The sequence below is a fragment of the Pyrus communis genome, chromosome 10, assembly GCF_041283825.1.
Source record: "Pyrus communis isolate YQ-2024b chromosome 10, ASM4128382v1, whole genome shotgun sequence".
NCBI lineage: Eukaryota > Viridiplantae > Streptophyta > Magnoliopsida > Rosales > Rosaceae > Pyrus > Pyrus communis.
The window spans coordinates 4,088,423-4,107,959 of NC_142574.1; the positions used below are offsets into that span (position 1 = coordinate 4,088,423).

The following is a 19,537-nucleotide window of genomic DNA, read 5'->3' on the forward strand; positions in this document are numbered from 1 at the left end:
ACAAAATCTAATTTACAAATTTTATCTTCCTATCATTACCTATCCAGTAAAGTTGTTTTGTAAAACTAAAACGAAAAATTTTCATAGACTTGATTTTGTAAACTAAGTATGCAAACTAAAATGATATAAAAGTTGATGATTTTATTATTACTTAAATATTAATTACTGTGCTAATTGTTTTATTAATGACACTTAGAGCATCTCCAAAGAAGATGTCAAATTATCCAAATCAGCAATAACTGTAACAAAAGGCAGCATTAATGTTTTCCAACCGAGAAGCCAAATCTGATGTGACATGACATGGATTGACATCTCTACCCTTGCTGCCAAATTTGACAACATCTTCAGATTTTTTTAATTAATTATTAAATGCTTTTTATTAATTATTTTATTGGTTTAAAACATTATCCTTTTGTTTCTTTTCATTCTCAATGCAAAGAAAATACATATGAATTATTATTTTATGTTTAAAATTTGATTTATCGGTTGGAGAGCAAAGATTTAAAAGATGTCAAAATATCATATAAGCCTTCAAATTTAAATTTAAAATTTAAAATTTGACATCTCCTTTAAAAATTATCTTAGTATACAATTTTAATTTACAAATTTAGTTGCATTACTTGACCGAATCCCATGCCTGTACCAGTCACCAAACGAGCTCAAGAAAATAGAAGTCCCAGCGCGCCTTTTCTCCTTGAATTCTGTACACCATTCTAATGGTTGAACCGCCGCCGCTGCCGCTCCCTCAGGAAGCAGAACGACAGCGAGCCACTACTTCCCCCGGCACCAAAATCGTTAAATTACCATTGCCAACCACCTCGGATTAAACTGTATAATATTTACCCATCCCGACCCACCTAGGGCTACCATTCCCTCCACCACATCACTAGGAGCAACCCGCTGCCTGACCTCGGCCACTCCCGGAGGAGCTCCCCAGTCTTAGCCCGTACAAACTACAATACGTATCATGGTGTTTATTTCCAAGGGTGATTACTTTACTTAGGTATTTTGGTTTGAATTTTAAGAATTTAATTAAGAATTGGGTTAAGAATTTTTTCCAAATTTCCCGTCAAATTCATTGTTAGGATCGGTTTCGGTTGACGCCCAAAATGTTAGCTTCTTCAGCTTCAGCTTCTGCTAGAGCCGTTTTTCGCTCTTGCCCAAATGCGATCAAAAGGTACTTTTTTTTCCATTCATTTCACTTCCTCTCCTGTTTTTTGGCATTTTCATTCATATTTCTGCCAAGAATTTTTAGCATTAGGGTTACGAAATTATCAAACTCTGGATTGATTGTGTTGGAATGTGTATGTTTTCTTATACAGGGACCCTTTTCTCTGGTTGTATTGTGTAACCCAAAATGTTTTCGATCACTCGGTGCCATCCACAACATGTTTTACACACTCTCCTTCCGAAGCTTCGTGTACATCCTCCGCATTGGACTGGTTATCCGTGCGGAGGTCAAATGTTTTTACGTCTCATAGCATTCTTCGAAACTGCCTGCCTGCTATTGCTAGATGCATGAGCAGTACATCATTGGAGGTGAAGACAGACAATGATGTTGTCAGGTTTTCAATCGGCAAGCCACTCGATAAGACTGGTCCCTCAAACAATGGGAACAAGAAGATGGCTGTGACCCGACGTGTTAAAATGTCCAAGAAGGCCAAACTGAATGAACTGCGATTTTACCGCCTCAAGGCCAGAAAGAAGATGAACTCTCCAAACCCACAAGTTAGAATTATATACAAACTTGAAAAGGTTGGTTAGATGCCTTGTTCTCTTTGAATGCCTTGCTGCTACTATCTCACTATCTCATCATCTATAGTTTTACACTTAAGTGCCTTGATTTATCTTTACAAATAACTTTTTTCTTTCTAACTATATTCTTTTATTACTTTTATCTCAGTAAATTTCTGTATTCTTTAGGCAAAACAAAAGGAAGCATGGTTGATTGAGAAGTTGAGGAAATTTGAGGTTCCCAAAGCCCCCGCTGAAACACATGATCCTGAAATTTTAACTGAAGAAGAAAAACATTATCTTAAGCGAACCGGTGAGAAAAAGAAGAACTATGTCCCAGTAGGAAGGCGAGGAGTATTCGGAGGGGTGGTTCTAAATATGCATCTGCATTGGAAGAAGCATGAGACTGTTAAGGTCATTTGCAAGCCTTGTAAGCCAGGACAGGTTCATGAATATGCTGAAGAGCTTGCTCGACTGAGTAAAGGCATTGTGATTGACATAAAACCTAATAATAGCATAATTTTCTACCGGGGAAAGAACTATGTGCAGCCGAAAGTAATGTCACCTCCGGATACATTATCCAAAAATAAGGTAATTTTCAGCTACCATTAGATTGTTCAATTTTCTTAATGTGGAAGTTAGCGCCAGAAAGTATAGGAGGTTTAGACTGGGATTTTGTCTTGTCCTGAAAATAAAGTGTTCGTAACATTTTTGCACGTTATAAGTTCTCAATTTGTTTGAGTGAAATAATTTTCTGTTAATGCTGAGTAGATATGATGTGATTATTGAGCTTTTTGCATTACAAGGAGTGTGCAATATACTGGATGTGATACACCATTATTTCTTCGTATTTTGGGATTTATAGTTTGAGTACACAGGTTCCTTTCTCTTTCAGAAATTTCTGTATTTGCCAATCTACCGGATGTAACACTTGTTTATACTTCTCCAGTTGATTGTCTTTTTTTTAATCCTGCTACAGCATTGTGTTTTTACTGTACTCAATTTTGACCAAATATGAATATTTTTGGGAGAATCGCTGCTGTCTTTTGCATTGCTCTGCTTTTTATCTTTTTGTGGATAACAATTGACACGAAAATTTGACACAGAAAATGTGATCTGAAAATGAAACTTTTCTTTAAATGCGTAGTTCTAATCTCTGTTTTATAGGAAACATAAACTACTTTTAACTAAAAGAAGGGTGAGTTACAAGAAATTTAAATTTTGATTCAGGTTAAATTGTCGTTTTTGTTTTAGTACCTTTATGGAGAAGAGATAAAGTATATTGTAGAGTAGGACTGAAATTTCACAAATTGTTAGATTCCAAGTAAGAAATTTTGTTTTCCAGAATGCATAAATAAGAAATAATTCTGGTTGCCCATGAATGATTTTAAGTCGTCTAACTATTTTCCATGGAAGTATTTTCTTTAAAAGCGTGTAGATGCTTGAGACAATAGGACCTCCTGTACCCATTTCGCTACACACTTGTAGTTGATTCACTTCGTGGACTGGTGGAGATGGCTACGATTTTTAACATGATTGGAGATTTTTTATCGCTGGGGAATGAGTTTATCCCATCTGCAATTTTCTGACGACAATTTCGTCAAGATTATTGAGCTGTTTGGGCTAGTATCGGCGCATAGGGTTGATATTTTCAAGAGTGTTTTCTTGACATCAATATAGGGGACAGTAGGTTAGTTTCATCGGAGAGTTGAGTGGCCTCAGTTATTCAGGTCTCATTGGTGGCAATCCAATGTGTCTTAGAATCTGCAATTCAGTGGTAGAGAAAGTTAGGAAGAATTTAGAAGGGTGGAGGAAAGGTTGTTCTTCAAGGGTTACCCTTATTTGATAGAGTCGCATGCAACTTATTGCCCAATTGGTTTTGGGTTGTGTGGTCATATTATTTCAGGTACCTTGTGCAAATAACCAAGGGTGAAACTGTTAGCAATGAGAATTTAGAGGAGAGAAATAGGTCTTTTCTTGGTAAGTGGTTGTGGAGGTTCCTCTTGAGCAAACCTTGCAGGTCTCAATCCTTGGATGGAACCAGGCAGAGTAATAGTAGAGGGTGGACTGTGGGATTCTCAGCTTTGAGAGTGATTCTCTGCGAAGTCTTTTGAAATACAGTTAGCAATGAGAATTTAGTTTTTGTGTCCTGTTTCTTAGGTTGAGGATGGTATCTTTTGTTGGCTGCTAGTCAAATTTGGTTATGGCGTTCGTCTTTGATAACAAAATTATTCTGTTTTCAAAGGTCTTAAATAGAATGAAATTAAATTTACAGTTTTAGCTTATCTTATTTGTACTCCACATTATGATTCTATTATGAAATCATCACCCCAGAAGGTTGAGATATTGGAATTGACTTTTTCATGAAGGCCAATTGATCAATTGGTTTAAAAGCCATTGATTCTCACATGAATGCAAAGGTTAACGTTACAATTGCTTTTGTGTTTAAAACACTGCAGGCACTGGAAAAATATAAATACGAGCAGTCCCTCGAACATACAAGTCAGTTCATTGAAAAGCTTGAGAATGAACTAGAAGAGTATCAAAAGCATGTAGCTCGATTTAAGAAAGCAAATGAGGATGCAACACAAGAATCTTTGGTCAAGACATGAACAGTAAGGTATTTTACATGCCCTCAAACCTTATTTTGACCTCGAGTTCCCGTTTGCTTGAAAGCATTAATATTTCATTAACATGTGAAATGTTTTGACACCTTTGGATTTGGGATAGTCTGGATTGGTCTCAGACCAAGCTCTTAGAGCAATTGGGCCAGTAATTTGATTAGCGTTTTGAGTTTGCAAGATAGATCATTGATTAAAGATCGTGGGTTTGGGTAACTTGGTGTGTTTTTGGAAGATGGGTCTTCCTCAAAAACCATGAAAAACTTGAATGTTGCTTAGTGTGGTAGAATGACTAATTTTGGGGTCTCGCTTTTGCAGCAAACGTTTATGAAGCTGGTGTTGGAGGTGTGTCAGATTCTGCATTTCAATATCTTTGAAAAGTGAACTTGTCTTGGCTAAAAGATGGATGCAGCACCTTTGTGCTATATGCTCTTCGTGGATTCCGAAACTTTGGTGTTTAGTATTTGAAAGTGATCAATCTTTATCTGAGTTAATTTTCCAGTTCTGTTGATTTCTTGGCTTCCATAGCTGACTGGGAGAGGCGGAGAGGGAGAGAGGGAGAGAGGGGAGGGGCTGCCGTGGGGATGGGAGATGGTGTATGTGAAAATCCATTGGAAATTTGACAAACTAAAAAAAAAACAAAAAAACAAAGAAAGGTCACTTAGTACTACGGTATAGTAATATTCCTTTTCGTTTATAAGAGTGATCTTAAGTTCGATTTTCGTTAAAGGGGAATTTGAACTAAATTATTGCTAGTTCATTTCTGAGACTAAGCCTACCTTTTTTCCCTTAGTATAAATAATATTATTTGTTAAAAAAAATATGTATATATATAAAATAGGGTTTTTATCACAAATGGTTCTTGAAATTGACCATGACCATCAAGATGGTCTTTGAAATTGACAATCAATCAATGTAGTCTCTGAAAATAGGTGTTGCAAATCAATATGGTCATTCCGTCACAATTCTGTTAAAAATTTTGTTAAGTGCTGATGTGACATAAATGGCCCCATAAGATTGACAGGTTTTTATCACAAATGGTTCTTGAAATTGACTCACACTATCAAGATGATCCTTGAAATTGACCTACACCATTAAAATGGTCCCAAAAATTGAAAATCGATGAATGTAGTCATTGAAAATAGGTATCGCAAATTAATATAATCATTTCGTTACAATTCTATAAAAAAAAAATAATTGTTATGTGCTGATGTGGATTTAATAATTAATTAAAAAAATTGTCTAAATACATTTTTGCACAATAGAATTTTTTTCTTATAATAGGACCTAGTCCAAAGAGAGATCCCTTCCATAAATTCTCAAAGGCACAAAGCTTAACTAGGCCTAAGAGGGGGTTTGGAATTAGTTTTCAGCCAACAATAGACGCATCTCGGTTATAACCTCATTATCTCAAGGCATACCTCTGATCTTTGAGTCACCAAACCACCAGAGAAGCGTCGAACAAACTCTTCAAAATTAAGGTTCTGAGGATGTTGACCGCTTAAATGTTAGCAGTGATGTCTCAAAAGTCGTTGCCAATCAGTCAAGCCGTCGTCAAAGGTGATCTCGATCTAGGTTAAATTCTAAGAAGGGTGCCGAAGTGTGTAAAGATTGGTGTATTGAGTTTTTTTTAAAGAATAGACAGCGAATGAGGTAGAGGAATGTGGATTAGTATTGGAGCTGATTGCAGGACTGTGTTTTTGGGTTCTCAACTTTTTATTAACTATTAAATTATTACACCTATTTGTAATTTTTTAAAATTTAATTAGATTCGTGTTATCTATTTATATGTCACATCAGCACATAATAGAATTTTTGACAGAATTGTAATGGAATGACTACACTGATTTGTGACACTTACTTGCGGGACTACATTGATCGATTTTCAATTCTATAGACCATTTTGATGTCGCATGTCAATTTCAAGGACCAGTTTGATGTTGCATGTCAATTTCAAGGACTATTTGTGAGGAAAAAGAAAAAAAAAATTATGTGACCTATTTATGTGCCACATTGGCACTTGTTATGTTACATATGGTAAGATGTAAGTCGCAGAGAGTACCAGTATTATTAGTTGTGGGGCACTGGTCCATTTTGGTTCATAGACGAATTTGAATCAAATTATTGCTAGCCTATTTTGAGTCTATGCCCACCTTCTCCCCTTTAGTATAAATAATATCATTGTTTAAAAAAAAAATACAAATATATAATACTATTGTATGCCCACACATGAAATTTTCTATTTTTAAAATTGAAGGTAAGAGGAAGGGAATGAGAGAGAACTTGGGAGTGGAGGTGGGGAGATAGGTTTTTTTTTTTTTTTTTTTAATTTTTTTTTTTTAAATTAAAGATGTTAAAATCATCTATAGAGGCTTAAACACAAACCAAAAAATTTTCGATTTGTGAATTTACGTTACTGTCCTTAACTTTTTTGTTATGATAGAAGGTTAAATAGCTTTTGTCACGCCCCAATCCCGACATACGTCCAGGATCGACATGTGACGTTACTCAAATACTCGTAATCTCACATACCCCGTCTCATAAATATGGCAAATCACAATTCGAGAATCAAATCTCAAGGAAATTTTCGTTTACCTTAAGGCTGCATCTAACCTCCTCGTTAGACTGCCTACGTACCCTCAAATAGGGATCAAGTCATTCGTAGTTCATTAACACAAAATCAGACGTTTATCCCACTAAGTTCATAAAGAAAACAAAGCATTCCTCAAACATTTATTATAACCTAATAACATGTAATTCCTGGACTCAGGCTACATAAGCAACCCCCATGAAAACATGATTTCTCACCCATCCAACATATAAATCATTATGTATCATCATGATATCGCAATTCACAACATACATCATATTTAAGAACCGACGACACACAAAACCATTCTCTAGCCGCACTAATTAATTAATTTGATCAAAGTAATAACAATCATTCCCGTATCTTTTAAATTCATACCTTATGAAATCATAATCGAATCATGAAAACTCCCGAAGGAGTCACCCGGACGTCCAACATATTTTCTAACTCAATTCATAAGACTCGAAACCATTGACACAAATATATATAAAAACTAAGGCTAAAGTGACTTAGTTAGGCCAAGCCTACTTCTCTAAATAATGGGATTTTAGGCCACTCCACGAAAAATAATAACTCGGGTTCCGGACCATCACTCAGCGAAACTAAACCAAATATGATCACCTACAAAATGTACCAAGTACAATCAATCATCATCACCTCTAGAATGTGCATGGTCCCCCATCATGGGTATACCAAGCAGGACCATCCATGTACCACCTCCACGTGGTGCAATGTCATCATAACACATTGAACACAATGTTACGCATACATGCTATCGATTCCACATATCAACCAGCATCTAGTCATATGGCGCACAACACAAGGAATTCCCTCAATTACTATTTCCACTAAAAATCTAATAAAGTACCTAACTCATCTTCTGACTTCCATCCCCATCTCATGCTAGGTAATAGTGCCAAGTTCAAATAGGTATTCAGTTGGCAAGCATATCCAAATAATTATCAAACAATATTTAATTCCCATAATTGCCATAACGTTCATCATAATTATCAATCACATTATTAAAAAGATAATTAAACACATATATCACTGACATCATCAATACCCAAGCCAAATCTTATTTAATAAGCATAGGTTATAAGTATGTAACATTCACATTTCAATAGAAATCACATTATAAAACCAACTCACATTTTCATACTAGTAAACATGCATAATATTTCTCAACTATGCAATCAACATCGTAAGGTTCTATGCCTATGTTTCGTAACCTTCTTTCTTTATCGTTTAATAACCAACCTAAAGTTAATGGTTTTTCAAAACACTACCTCTTCACTTTTGCCACTACCCCTTTTCGACAAGTATAAGCCGCAATTATATACATATACATATATATATATATATATAGACACACATATATACATATATAAGAGAAGTTGGTTCGTTTACCATTGATTTGAATATAAATACTCGTAAACAAACTAAACTCTTAAACCCCAACCAAACACACTGAAATAAGCACAAAATTAACAAGGATGTTATTTCAACTAGAATTCCCTTCTAGGTCTAGATGATCAAATGTTACATATCAGAAAATTCGATTTTTCCCAAAAATTCCCAAATTTCACAAGAATGAAGATCTCAACAAGAAGAGTAAACTTTATACCTGCGGCCAAGGTCAATTTGGTTGGAAAACACCCCAAACTGGCCACGAACCGTCGGAACCCAAAGATGGGTGCTCTTCAATTCGACTTCCTCGGTATCCCAACGCCCCTACAACCTATTGGGTCTTGATCCTGGGTCCAAAGGGAGTTTACTAAGGGTGGTGATGGGTGGTGAAACTCACCGGAACGGCGGAATCGCCGTCGAAACTCCATGGGTCACCCACATGATTTTTACATGGTTTTGGACCCAAAACCTTTCAATCCTAGGCGAGAAAGGTAGAAAGGAGGTAGTGGAAGAGATTGCAGGTAGTTAATGGTGGTGGTTCAACGGAAAAGATGGCGAAAATCGCTGGAATTTGCTTGGGGTGGGGCGCGGGTGTACGGACGGGAAAGGGTGATCTCTTTCTTCCTTTCTTTTCTTTTCCCTCCATTTTCCTCTTAAAATGCCAGTCCCCCCATCCCAAAAAGGGTTTTGCCCACTTATACTCCTAAGTGGAAATTATAATAATTTCCACAATCTCTAGTTTCACAACTTCAAACGTCCGTAACTATACCGTTATAATTCGGACTCGCAAACGGCTTTCGCCTATGCGCTCGTGGCTTCGAGACCTATTTGAAAACGTTACTTGTGACCTCGAAAGGTCAACGAGTAAATAATAATTTTCCAAACTTCACCCTTCATACCTAGTTTAATTGAAATCTAATTTCAAATAAATTAATATAATTTCTCAAAAATAATATAAAATCTCAATAATACAAATACGTAGATTATAACAGTGAAATCCGGGAACGGGATTTCACAGTTTTTGTCCTTTTTAGTTGACAAAGAACATTCTATTAATATGTGGTTTAGATAAATTAATGGTTCTAATCTTAAGGGTACCCAGACCTGAGACCTTGTGTAGAAATCTTCGGTACTTGTTATGTTACATGCGGTAAGATGTAAGTTGAAGAGAGTACTAGTATTACTAGTAGTGGGGCGTTGGCCCATTGCCGTAAAAGTTTAACATGGTATCATAGTAGGTTGATTGCTTGAATAAAAAATATTGTTGGGTTTTTACTTTGCATGTACGAATTAACAAAAGAAAATTAATGATAGATGTTGAATTATCTGCACGTATTGATCAATATTGGGAAGTTAGCTACTATGTAGCAGTCTCACGTAAAATAGAATATAAAATGAACGGTTCTACTTAAGACTAGTTTTATATTGTTGTGCTCTTGAAAAAAAAAAAAAAACTGCATGTGTTGGGCAATGAGAATAAACAGTTTTGAAATAATTAGTAAACTATAGTTGTAAAGTTGTTATGATGTTTGGTAAACTTTTATATAAAATAGCGTTGACTGTGTAAAATGATAAAAAAAGACTTAATACGTATGTGTATTAATTTCATCATTTGGCAAATAAAGGTCAATTAATAAAAATATAAATATCTATACTAAAGGGGAGGGGATAGGTTTAGGGTTGGTTTTGTATTGCTGTACTTTGAAAAAAAAAACTGCTTCTGCTGTGCTGTGAGAATAAGTAGCTGTGAAATAAAGCAGCAGAGTTTTTGGTAAATTTTTTTGTAAAAGTGCTTTTGAAAAAAAAAAGCAGTATTATAGTGTTTGGTAAACTTTTATGTAAAACAGATGTGAAAAACAACCGGTTTTTCAAAGCTAGGTTTCGCAACTTCTTGTTTTTGGCTTTTTTTCACCCAAAACTGTGAAGAAAAGATGAAGCTGAATGTTTACCAAACACAAAAACAGCTCCCAGTTTTTTTTTATACTAACTTTTTTCAGAATCACCTCAATACCAAACCAGGCCTTAGTCTCACAATGGATTAGCAATAATGTAGTTCAAATTGGCTTTTGGAGAGAATCGGACCAAAGACACCTAAGACCGCTCACTTACAAGTGAAGATGAATACCACTAGACCGTAGTACTAAGTGACAATTATTAAAAATATTTATATTTTAGTTTAAACCTCTCACACTCTCATATCCCCAAATTTAAAAACCCAACAAGAAAATCAAACAAAACAAAAAAAAAATGAAATTTGGTTGAAATTTTCAGACAAGAGAAGCTTACCAGATAAAGGACGTGAGCTAGGAGAACGCAACCTAGGAGAGGAGAGAGATCGCTGGGAGGAAGGATGCCCTAAAATTCAGATCTGATTTCTACAACTGGTAGCGTATAATAAACGAAAAAATGAGGGCATGATTGATTTTTGAAAAGTTCATTTAACGATATTGTTTACCCATGCTATAAGACCAAAAAAAAAAAAAAACCAGTTTTTCGAAGCTGACTTTTGCTATTTCAGTTTTTTGGCTAAAAATTGTGAAAAAAAACTGGTTACAAGTGTTTACCTAGAAACACCCAATTTTCATTTTTTTATTTTTATTTTTTTAATTTAAGCGGCACTGCTACTAGTAGGTGGTAAGATAGGGATTTGGATCCTCTCCAGAGCTAATGGAGAGATCCTCCTAACCAATCATCACGAGCTGTTGGATTTTTATCTAAAGGCTACAATCATTATAACTTTAAAGGGACCCCTTGTTTGTAGCCGTTGGATAAAAATCCAACAGCCCACGATGATTGATCATGAGAATGCTCTCCATTAGCTCAGGAGAGGATCCAAATCCGTAAGATAGCAACAAAATTGTAGTTCGGAACAAATAAAGCTTTTTCTCTGCTGTGCAAAGTGACAAACCAATACAAAATTAATTAATAATTTTTTTGAAGAAAACTAATTAATAATTAATTACAGTAAAATATGTCCAAATGCATTATCTACACACATATATATAAACTAACCCAAAATCCTCCATATCAACGTCGACAACAATGTAAAAACAGCCCTGTCCTAGGTTTTTTCAGCAAGAATGTGCACCATGTCCGTCCTTGTTTTTATCCTCCATCGACATAGAAACATTTAAATAGCTAGCTGTACGCAATAGAATTTTATGGGAATATTTGCTATTGCTTAGCTACAAATCGTCGGTCGAGATTTTCGATTACTTATTGTACTTATTGATCTTTATGCCATCAGTTGCTTGTTCATCATCAGAACAAGTATTGAATATTGATGATGGAAAAACATTACCTTATTGCTGTTCTTATTCTTGTTCCGTGTTTGCTGTTACGTGTTAGATGCGCTACAGCCCAGGTTGGGTACAGCGGAAAGGAGAAGGATGCTCTTACTGCCCTCAAGACTAGTTTCAATCATCCCTTCCTGAATGCTAACTGGACGGGTGATCCATGCTTCATGAGTCAGCCTTCCATGTGGTATGGAATTCAATGCACTAATTTCAGTGACATTGGCCGCGTCACTGGAGTTGTGTTACACAGTATGGAACTCAGAAGCAACATCAAGCTCGACGCGTTCATGGACTTCACTGAGTTGGTAACCCTGAGCTTGAAGAACAACTCTCTATGGGGAAACATGATGGACTTTAGTCTCAACCTGAAATTGACGCATATTGATATGTCCGGCAACATATTACATGGGGAAATTTCACACTCGCTTTTGAGTCTTGGGATGTTGGAGTCGTTGCTGCTTCAAGATAATGACTTCGGGGGTCCTGTTCCAGAATTTAACCAATTGACCTTAAAGGCATTCAACGTCTCGAATAACAATCTTAGTGGATTGATCCCAACAACTCATGCTCTCCAAGCATTTGGCTATGATTCTTTTTCTGGTAACGCAGAATTGTGCGGGCTGCCTTCTTCCATTTTATGCAAATCTTCTAGCACCATTCGTGGAATTGACAACCCAGCATCTGGTCAAGTTGGTAAACCTAGTTCTTCCAAGTCCAAGGATAAGTTAAGCATGTACTGGTTCCTTTTGGATGTTGCTGCTCTTGTAGCTGTAATTTTGCTTTTCCTTCTTTACTATAAGAAATCACAGAAGCTAAAAAAGATGATGAAACAATTGGAGAAGACTAAATCGGCATCAACGAATCAGGACGAAAAAGGTGAGCTTGGTGATGATAAAGACAAGAGGATAGAAGAAGGCCGTCAAGATCAGACAATGAAAGCTTGCGAGGTTAAAGGACAGGATCAACACAAGAGAGGGAAGCTGGAATTCATTCAGCCCCACGGAGCAGATGATCATCAAATATTTGAAATGGGAGATCTTCTAAAAGCATCCGCGGAGAGTTTAGGGAATGGCATCTTTGGGAATAGCTATAAGGCGGAGATAGTGACGATGAATAACGTGGCAGGCAATCAAATTAAGCAATCCGTGGTAGTTAAGCGGCTAAGGGATCTGAAGCCACTGGTTAGTGAAGATTTCACAAAGCAGTTGCAGCAGATTGCCAGTCTGAAGCACCCCAATTTGCTGCCTCTTCTTGCTTACTACTTCTCCAAGGATGAGAAGTTGTTGTTGTGCAAATACATTCGCCAAGGGAATTTATTCAACCGATTGTTTGGTACGTACCTATACATTATGAATACGAGTGAGTTAATTCTTCTAATTGATATTTACGAAGATAGTTGTTTATATATATGCAGGAAAAAGAGGTCCAGACCGCATTCCATTTGGATGGAGGTCAAGACTAATAGTTGCTCGAGGTGTAGCCCGAGCAATCGAGTATCTCCACAGGAATGCGACCTCATCAATACAAAGCGGCAGCAGCAGCAGCAGCAGTAGCACTAGCACCGCTCCTCACGGGAACTTAAAGTCGACGAACGTTCTTCTGGATGATAATGATGGGGTTCTTGTTTCTGATTATGGTTTTGCTTCGGTTGTTGCGATTCCAGTTGCAACACAGCGCATGGTCATATACAAATCGCCGGAGTACCAAAAGTCCAAGAAAGTCTCGAAGGCATCTGATGTTTGGAGCTACGGCAGCCTTGTTTTAGAGCTCTTGACGGGAAAGATCTCAGCTTTCACAGCCCAACCGGGCATGAATGGTGTAGACCTCTGCAGTTGGGTTCACCGAGCAGTTAGGGAGGAATGGACGGCTGAGATATTCGATATGGAAATAACTATGCACAGAAGAGCCAGTAGTGATATGGTTAGACTGCTAAAAATTGCAATGCGTTGCTGTGATCCGTCCCCTGAGAAGCGACCAGGGATGGATGAAATTGTGAGAGAGCTGGAGAATATAAGGGTTACTGAATCGGAAATCAATGAAGATGAAAGCTCGTCTTTGGATCAATCCTTAACAGATGAGTCCGTATCAGCCACTGCCCTTCCTGCAAGATATAAGTAGTATTATCATGGCCTTGTTACAGGGATACCACAATATAACACACAATATACTTCCATTCACTTTATGGGACTCCTCCTTGTCAATCTAGTTGTAATTAGCGTATTTTTACTTATAATGTCATCAACAGAATCGTAATTTTACTTATAATGTCATCAAGGCTTGGCTCCTTGTCAATCTAGTTGGCAGTTTAGTAGTTTACTCTTCTGCTTTACATTGAGGCGTTTTAGTAGGGTTTCTATTTGCTTAATTCTGTACTTATTTTGCGCTGTTTTCTATTTGAATGAATGAATTAATTAATAGTTGGAGTCTTACGCCTTCATCACAATTGAATCGATCAAATCGGAAAGTGTTTACTTTGCCTTACATATTGGACGAAACTAACTTTTGGATATGTTATAAAATCGACAATTACGAACAACGATTGTGAAGGTTAATCCGAAGCTTGAATTTAGGTGTTTATAAGGTTTGCACTTACGAGGGAGACATAATTTGATGGTTTGGCTCAAGAAACAAAGAGTAGAGTTTAGAGTTGTTTGGTATCTTAAAGCATCTTCAATAAACTTTGGGAGGAAAATTACTCGTCAAATGTGAGTGTCTCACATCTTTGACATGAGAAATTATGGTCTAATATGATCTCAAAGGCAAAAATAGCCTAGAACATCAGCACTGCTGTTGAGACGTCTCAAATTTCGGAAGCTTTTACACTTACGAATTTTTTAGGTGAATTTTGGAAAGCTAATAAAACTAGATTAAAACCATGGAAAATGAAAAGCTATGAGGATTTTGGCTGGAAACCTCCAGATAATGATTATGTTAAAATTAATTTTTATGGTCGTGTCAAATCTAATGGTGATTTTGCTGCAGGTTTTTGGATCAGAAATTCTTTTGCTAAAACCATGTAACCCCTCCTATGTGCTTGGCTTACTTATCGAATTGCCCATGGCTAAAGATATTTGGAAAAGTGTGACTTAAATGTCACGATGGATGTGATGAATCCCTGATCTATGAGTTACGATGCAAGGCTCCCCAGACCAAACAAGAAGGTCGCCCAATTCAATTGTATTTTGCTGAATTGAACAATATTTGGCAAGAGCTTGACAAACATCAACCTAGCAAGTTGGTACGTGCGGCTGGCTTGAAGAGCCGAAAGAAGGATCTGATCAAAGACTAGATCTATGATTTTCTTGCTGGCCTTGGTGATGTGTTTGACAAAGTTGGAAGTGATATTCTCCCGATGAAACCACTTCCGGGGTTGGCAAAATGTTTCAACTTTGTCGGTCGTGAGGCTCAGCGGCAAGCAACCATGCTTGGCACTAAAAGCCATGTGGATGATTCTCCCATGGCTATGGTTGCAAAAGTCCATATTTTGGAATGTCTCGGTCCGCCCATTCCTCTGAAAATGTTGACAAAGATAGTCTTCATTCTATTTAGAGCCTTTCTCTTATGAGATTGTTCAGCTTTTGTTTTCAAATTCTCTGCGATTGTGGGGTGGTACTGGAAATGGGGCTCTATTTGGGGTTTCAGGTCTCTCTTAGCTAGCTAGCTCTGGGAGATAGTGGACCTTATATTTCAATTTTTATTTCTCTTAATTTACTTCTTTTAACCATCGCCCTGCATCAGAAACCTTATTTCACTATATGACATCCCCTCCTAATGGAAGCGTAGTAACAACAACTAAACATTCTCTTCCTGTGACGAGGACCGGTTCTGTTGCCGCTACACCTACTTTATCTTTACATCGTACCTTGCAAATTCCTGCTCATCTTTTGTATGTTGATCAGGTTACTGAACAACTGGATTGCATTATATTGCTGTTTCCTCTTTTTTGCTTGCTTTAGGATATCCAGATTCGGGCAATAATTGCGCGTGGTACTAAGAGAAGGGGTTGCACTATGTGGATGATGTGACACCAGGTCGAGTGAATCAAGTTCGCCGTGGTGACAGCAAGAAGATTAAAAATATATGGTTGTGGCATCGTCGGTTAAGGCATGCTTTCCTTGGTTATTTGTGGGCATTACTTCCATCTTCATCTAGTGGTGTTTCAAACTCTAATCTAAAATGTATGTTTTCAAATTAGCTAAGGGTCATATTTTTCTTTTATTCTTTGAGTTTTAATAAAAAGACCGAACCCGTTTGATTTAGTTTATTCTGATGTACGGAGAGACCCAATTTCTATATTTCAAAAAGAATAAGAGTGATATTGGATTCATTTTATAAAACTCTTATAAGATGTTTCAGACTCAATTTCCACTCTCTATCAAAAGTTCTCCAGTCTGAAAATAGCGGTGAGTATGTCAATTCATAACTCTAAAAACTTTTCGACGAAAATGGTATCTTCATGAAGCTCCATGCCCACAAACTCCTCTACAGAATGGCATGGCCGAGCAGAAAAATTTACACATATTGGAGATAGCTCGGGCTCTTATAGGTGGTGCATCAACTCCAGTCTTACTGGGCTGACGCAATTACCTATGCTATATGTCTGATGGATTGGATGCCCTCTAGGATTATTGACTTCTGGACTCCTCTTGAGGTTTTGGTAGACCATATATATTTATCCTCTACCCTTAATCTTACGCCATGTATATTTGGGTGTGTGCCGCATGCTCATGTTCAAGAAAATCAACGAAGTAAACTCAACTCATGTGTTGTCCGATGCATTTTTTGGGAGCACTTATGGTTCCGTATATTGCTTACTGATATCGGCTTTTTACCTTGTTTTTTTTTTTTTTTTTTTTGTAACTGGGTTTTCTTGTTTCAAGCAATTTTCTATTTGTTAGGGTTTGGCTTCAAAAGATGTTTTTAGCGGGTATTGACCTAGTTCCCCCGCTTGTTTTACTTTTCCTTTTTTTTCTTCATATTATTAATAAAATCTAGTAGAAAGGGGATGGGCGGGGGTTTTTTGGGTGCAACGGTCTTTTCTCCTTCGGGAAAGGGTTGGTGACTCGCATACGACTGTTGGCGAATAGCTAATCTCGCCTAATCCGTCTCTACAAATTAAAATAAAAGAATTAAAAAAATTAAAAATAAATAAATAAAGATCGGGTTTAAGTCTCCAGGGGCTGTACAGCTTTCTTGTCATAATCAAGCAACTAGGGAAATAGCAAATAATCATGTCCAACATGACCGAACTAAGCATGTGGAGGTAGATCGATACTTTATCAGAGAGAAGCTAGTTGTGAGGTTACTAGATATACCGTTTGTAAGGTCTAAAGAACAGTGGGCAATTGTTCTAACAAATTATATTTGCTAGAGTCTTTCATGTCTCACTTGACAAGTTGAGCTTATGAGACATCTATGTACCAACTTAAGAGTGAGTGTTGTCGTGAGGCAATGATTCTTTGTATTTATTGTATTTATTATAAGATTGTAATTTTCTTATTCTATGAGATTTCTTGTATGCTTGGTCAGCTTGTACATATATTTCACGTCCTGGAGAGAAGAATAGACATTGAATTATAACCCCTAATTTTCTGCTATCAATTTTATCTTTTGGTTTTGTAATATTATAATATTTAATTTTTGTATGAATGAAAAATAAGAGTCATGTGTCATAGTTGAATTCAAATTCAAGAGTTGTATATGTCCGTTGTAACTTTAAACAATAGTCATAATGTTTCAAAAAGGGTGGCTTGAGTTCTATATAAACACAAGCATCCCACCTGTCTAAGAGGATTAAGAGAAGAGTTTTCTCCAATGTCTTAGTAAAAATCCAAGCCGTGTCTTGAAAATACAAAATATATGAAGTTCGCCAGAGTCCGAAGATTGAAGTGCTTTGACTTCGGATTATAGATTGTTGAATCCTGGGAGACGGACGCCTACCGAACTACAAGCACAAGAGTAGGGGCAAAATTCTGTCTTTAGGACATTGCATTTATGCAAACCTCAATCTCCAAGTTTGTCAATTTTCTAACTTTCTCTTTTGTTGTTTATATTAATCTCATACATAATTGATGTTGTGAATTTCTTTATGATTATTATTATTGTAATTTTTACATTATTTTCATATTTTCTAATATTGCTCCAACAGTTTGTAGGCCCATTGTCTTCATCTTCTCATTCTTTTGTGGGCTCTCCCAACGCCCATCTATTAGGTCCAAGGAGCTAATATTGTTTTAATGGCCATGAAAGGATCGTGCGTTAATAATAGTGTCGTTTAGTATATGTTTTCAAAGGAGTTGAATAGTGTCGTTTAGTATATGTTTTTAACAACCATAAACTGCAAGTGACCTCATAGTCTTGGGGCGCTGACGTGGAAAGAAACACTTTTAAATTTGTCCCATGCCTTAATAACAACCATGAACTGCGAGTGACCTCGTAGTATTGCGGTGCTGGCTTAATAGTCCTTTTCAAAAAACGATTGATGGTCAATATTCCTACACAGTATCGGCCTGATAACTTAAATAGGTGGAACATAAATGCTAAAGAGACCCTTTTGGAATAAGATTTTATATGGGTTATCTATTACTTCATATTTTTTTGTACAATATTTTATAATATTGGCACGAGAATTATATCCAAAACATGAAATGGTGGATAGTTCATAAAAGGTCCAATTTTTTAGAGTCTCCTTAGCATTTTGTTTAGAAAATTTTCATTGTAATGGGAACATGAATGATACACCACATGTTTTTATGTAAGTGGTGCGAAATTTTATTTTTTAAGTTATTAATTTTTTAACGCACATATCTTACCATTTTTATAGTGACACATGGTGTATCACCTCATGTGCCTATCACATTGAAAAATCTCTCCATTTTGTCATAAGTGAAACCTTTCTTTATATGAGAAATGTTAAGGAAACTTTCTTAAAAATGAGATTTTATGATACCTCATATTTTTGACATAATATTTTATAAAGTTTACACAAAAAGTATTATTAAATTGTGAAGTGTCAAAAAGCGGACGAAGAGTTTCACATTTTTATGCATTGATTGCCTTGGCTGGTAGCTTATGAGCAACCTTTTTATTTTATTTTTTATTTTGTTCAGTTATCTTAAGAGTCGAAGCCAATCTTGGATTTCTAAATCCTAAAACCTCCTTTAGTATTTTCGAATTATTACCATAAACCATAATTTAATGCAATTTTTCTTTATTTGCAAGTATTAGAATTTTAATTCAAATATCGTGAATAATAAGTTTGATATTTATCCAAAAATAAAAAATAAAACTCGTTTTTAGTATGTTGGAGTGTTTTGAATATGACGATTCTCTAAATTCAGTAATATTGAAGCAATAATTTAATACAATTTTTAAATTTTGTAAAGTTTGAGTGTACAAGATGAATTAACTATGAATGAAACTTGTCCCTCTAATTGTATCAATTTTTACAAATTGGAAAGCGACGCTTTTCCTTCATTACTAATGCATATATCTAACTTGGACAAATTTAAAATTACATCCATTTCTTCATTAAACAGATAATGAATCTAATTAGTTATTTGATACAATTCAAATTCTATCCACCGAACGAGACATAAATTAACACCCACTTTAGTACCTTCTTGTGCTCAATTGATGTTTTGCTCATTCATGCATCCACACAACAAAAGACACAATTAATGTATATCGACAACAACATTTCGCTCATCCATGCATTCACACGCAAGCGGCGTTCGCTCATCCATGCATTCACGCGCAAAATATAATGAAAACGTGATGAGTGAACTCGGTATGATACATGCAGATGGTCAAGAATTTGAATTTTCAAAACATTAAATTCTCAGTAATTTGATGGACCAAGAAACCAAACCCACAATTCTCATTAG

The 19,537-nt window shown here is 36.2% G+C and overlaps 2 protein-coding genes and 1 non-coding gene across 5 annotated transcripts; 2 read left to right on the forward strand and 1 right to left on the reverse strand.

Annotated features, from left to right (window-relative positions):
* Positions 1-618: 618 nt before the first annotated feature.
* On the forward strand, positions 619-4,856 carry LOC137730065 (RNA-binding CRS1 / YhbY (CRM) domain protein). Of its 3 annotated transcripts, none has more exons than XM_088677106.1 (6): positions 619-1,003; positions 1,086-1,177; positions 1,323-1,755; positions 1,924-2,325; positions 4,194-4,354; positions 4,674-4,856. In XM_088677106.1, exons 2-5 carry the CDS (start codon positions 1,110-1,112, stop codon positions 4,344-4,346), a joined length of 1,056 nt encoding a protein of 351 aa, XP_088533232.1. In that variant the 5' UTR covers positions 619-1,003; positions 1,086-1,109; the 3' UTR covers positions 4,347-4,354; positions 4,674-4,856. The 3 variants fall into 3 exon arrangements, with proteins under 3 accessions (XP_088533232.1, XP_088533233.1, XP_088533234.1); XM_088677107.1 differs by having other exon boundaries at positions 649-986; XM_088677108.1 differs by having other exon boundaries at positions 973-1,177; positions 4,194-4,349.
* A 782-nt stretch (positions 4,857-5,638) lies between these two features.
* Positions 5,639-5,790, reverse strand: LOC137730361 (U4 spliceosomal RNA). Its single transcript, XR_011068124.2, has one exon. It is a non-coding gene; the product is annotated as a U4 spliceosomal RNA (small nuclear RNA).
* A 6,112-nt stretch (positions 5,791-11,902) lies between these two features.
* On the forward strand, positions 11,903-13,910 carry LOC137727689 (pollen receptor-like kinase 2). The gene is made up of 2 exons (XM_068466515.2): positions 11,903-12,983; positions 13,066-13,910. Exons 1-2 carry the CDS (start codon positions 11,903-11,905, stop codon positions 13,767-13,769), a joined length of 1,785 nt encoding a protein of 594 aa, XP_068322616.2. The 3' UTR covers positions 13,770-13,910.
* The last annotated feature ends 5,627 nt before the right edge of the window (positions 13,911-19,537 follow it).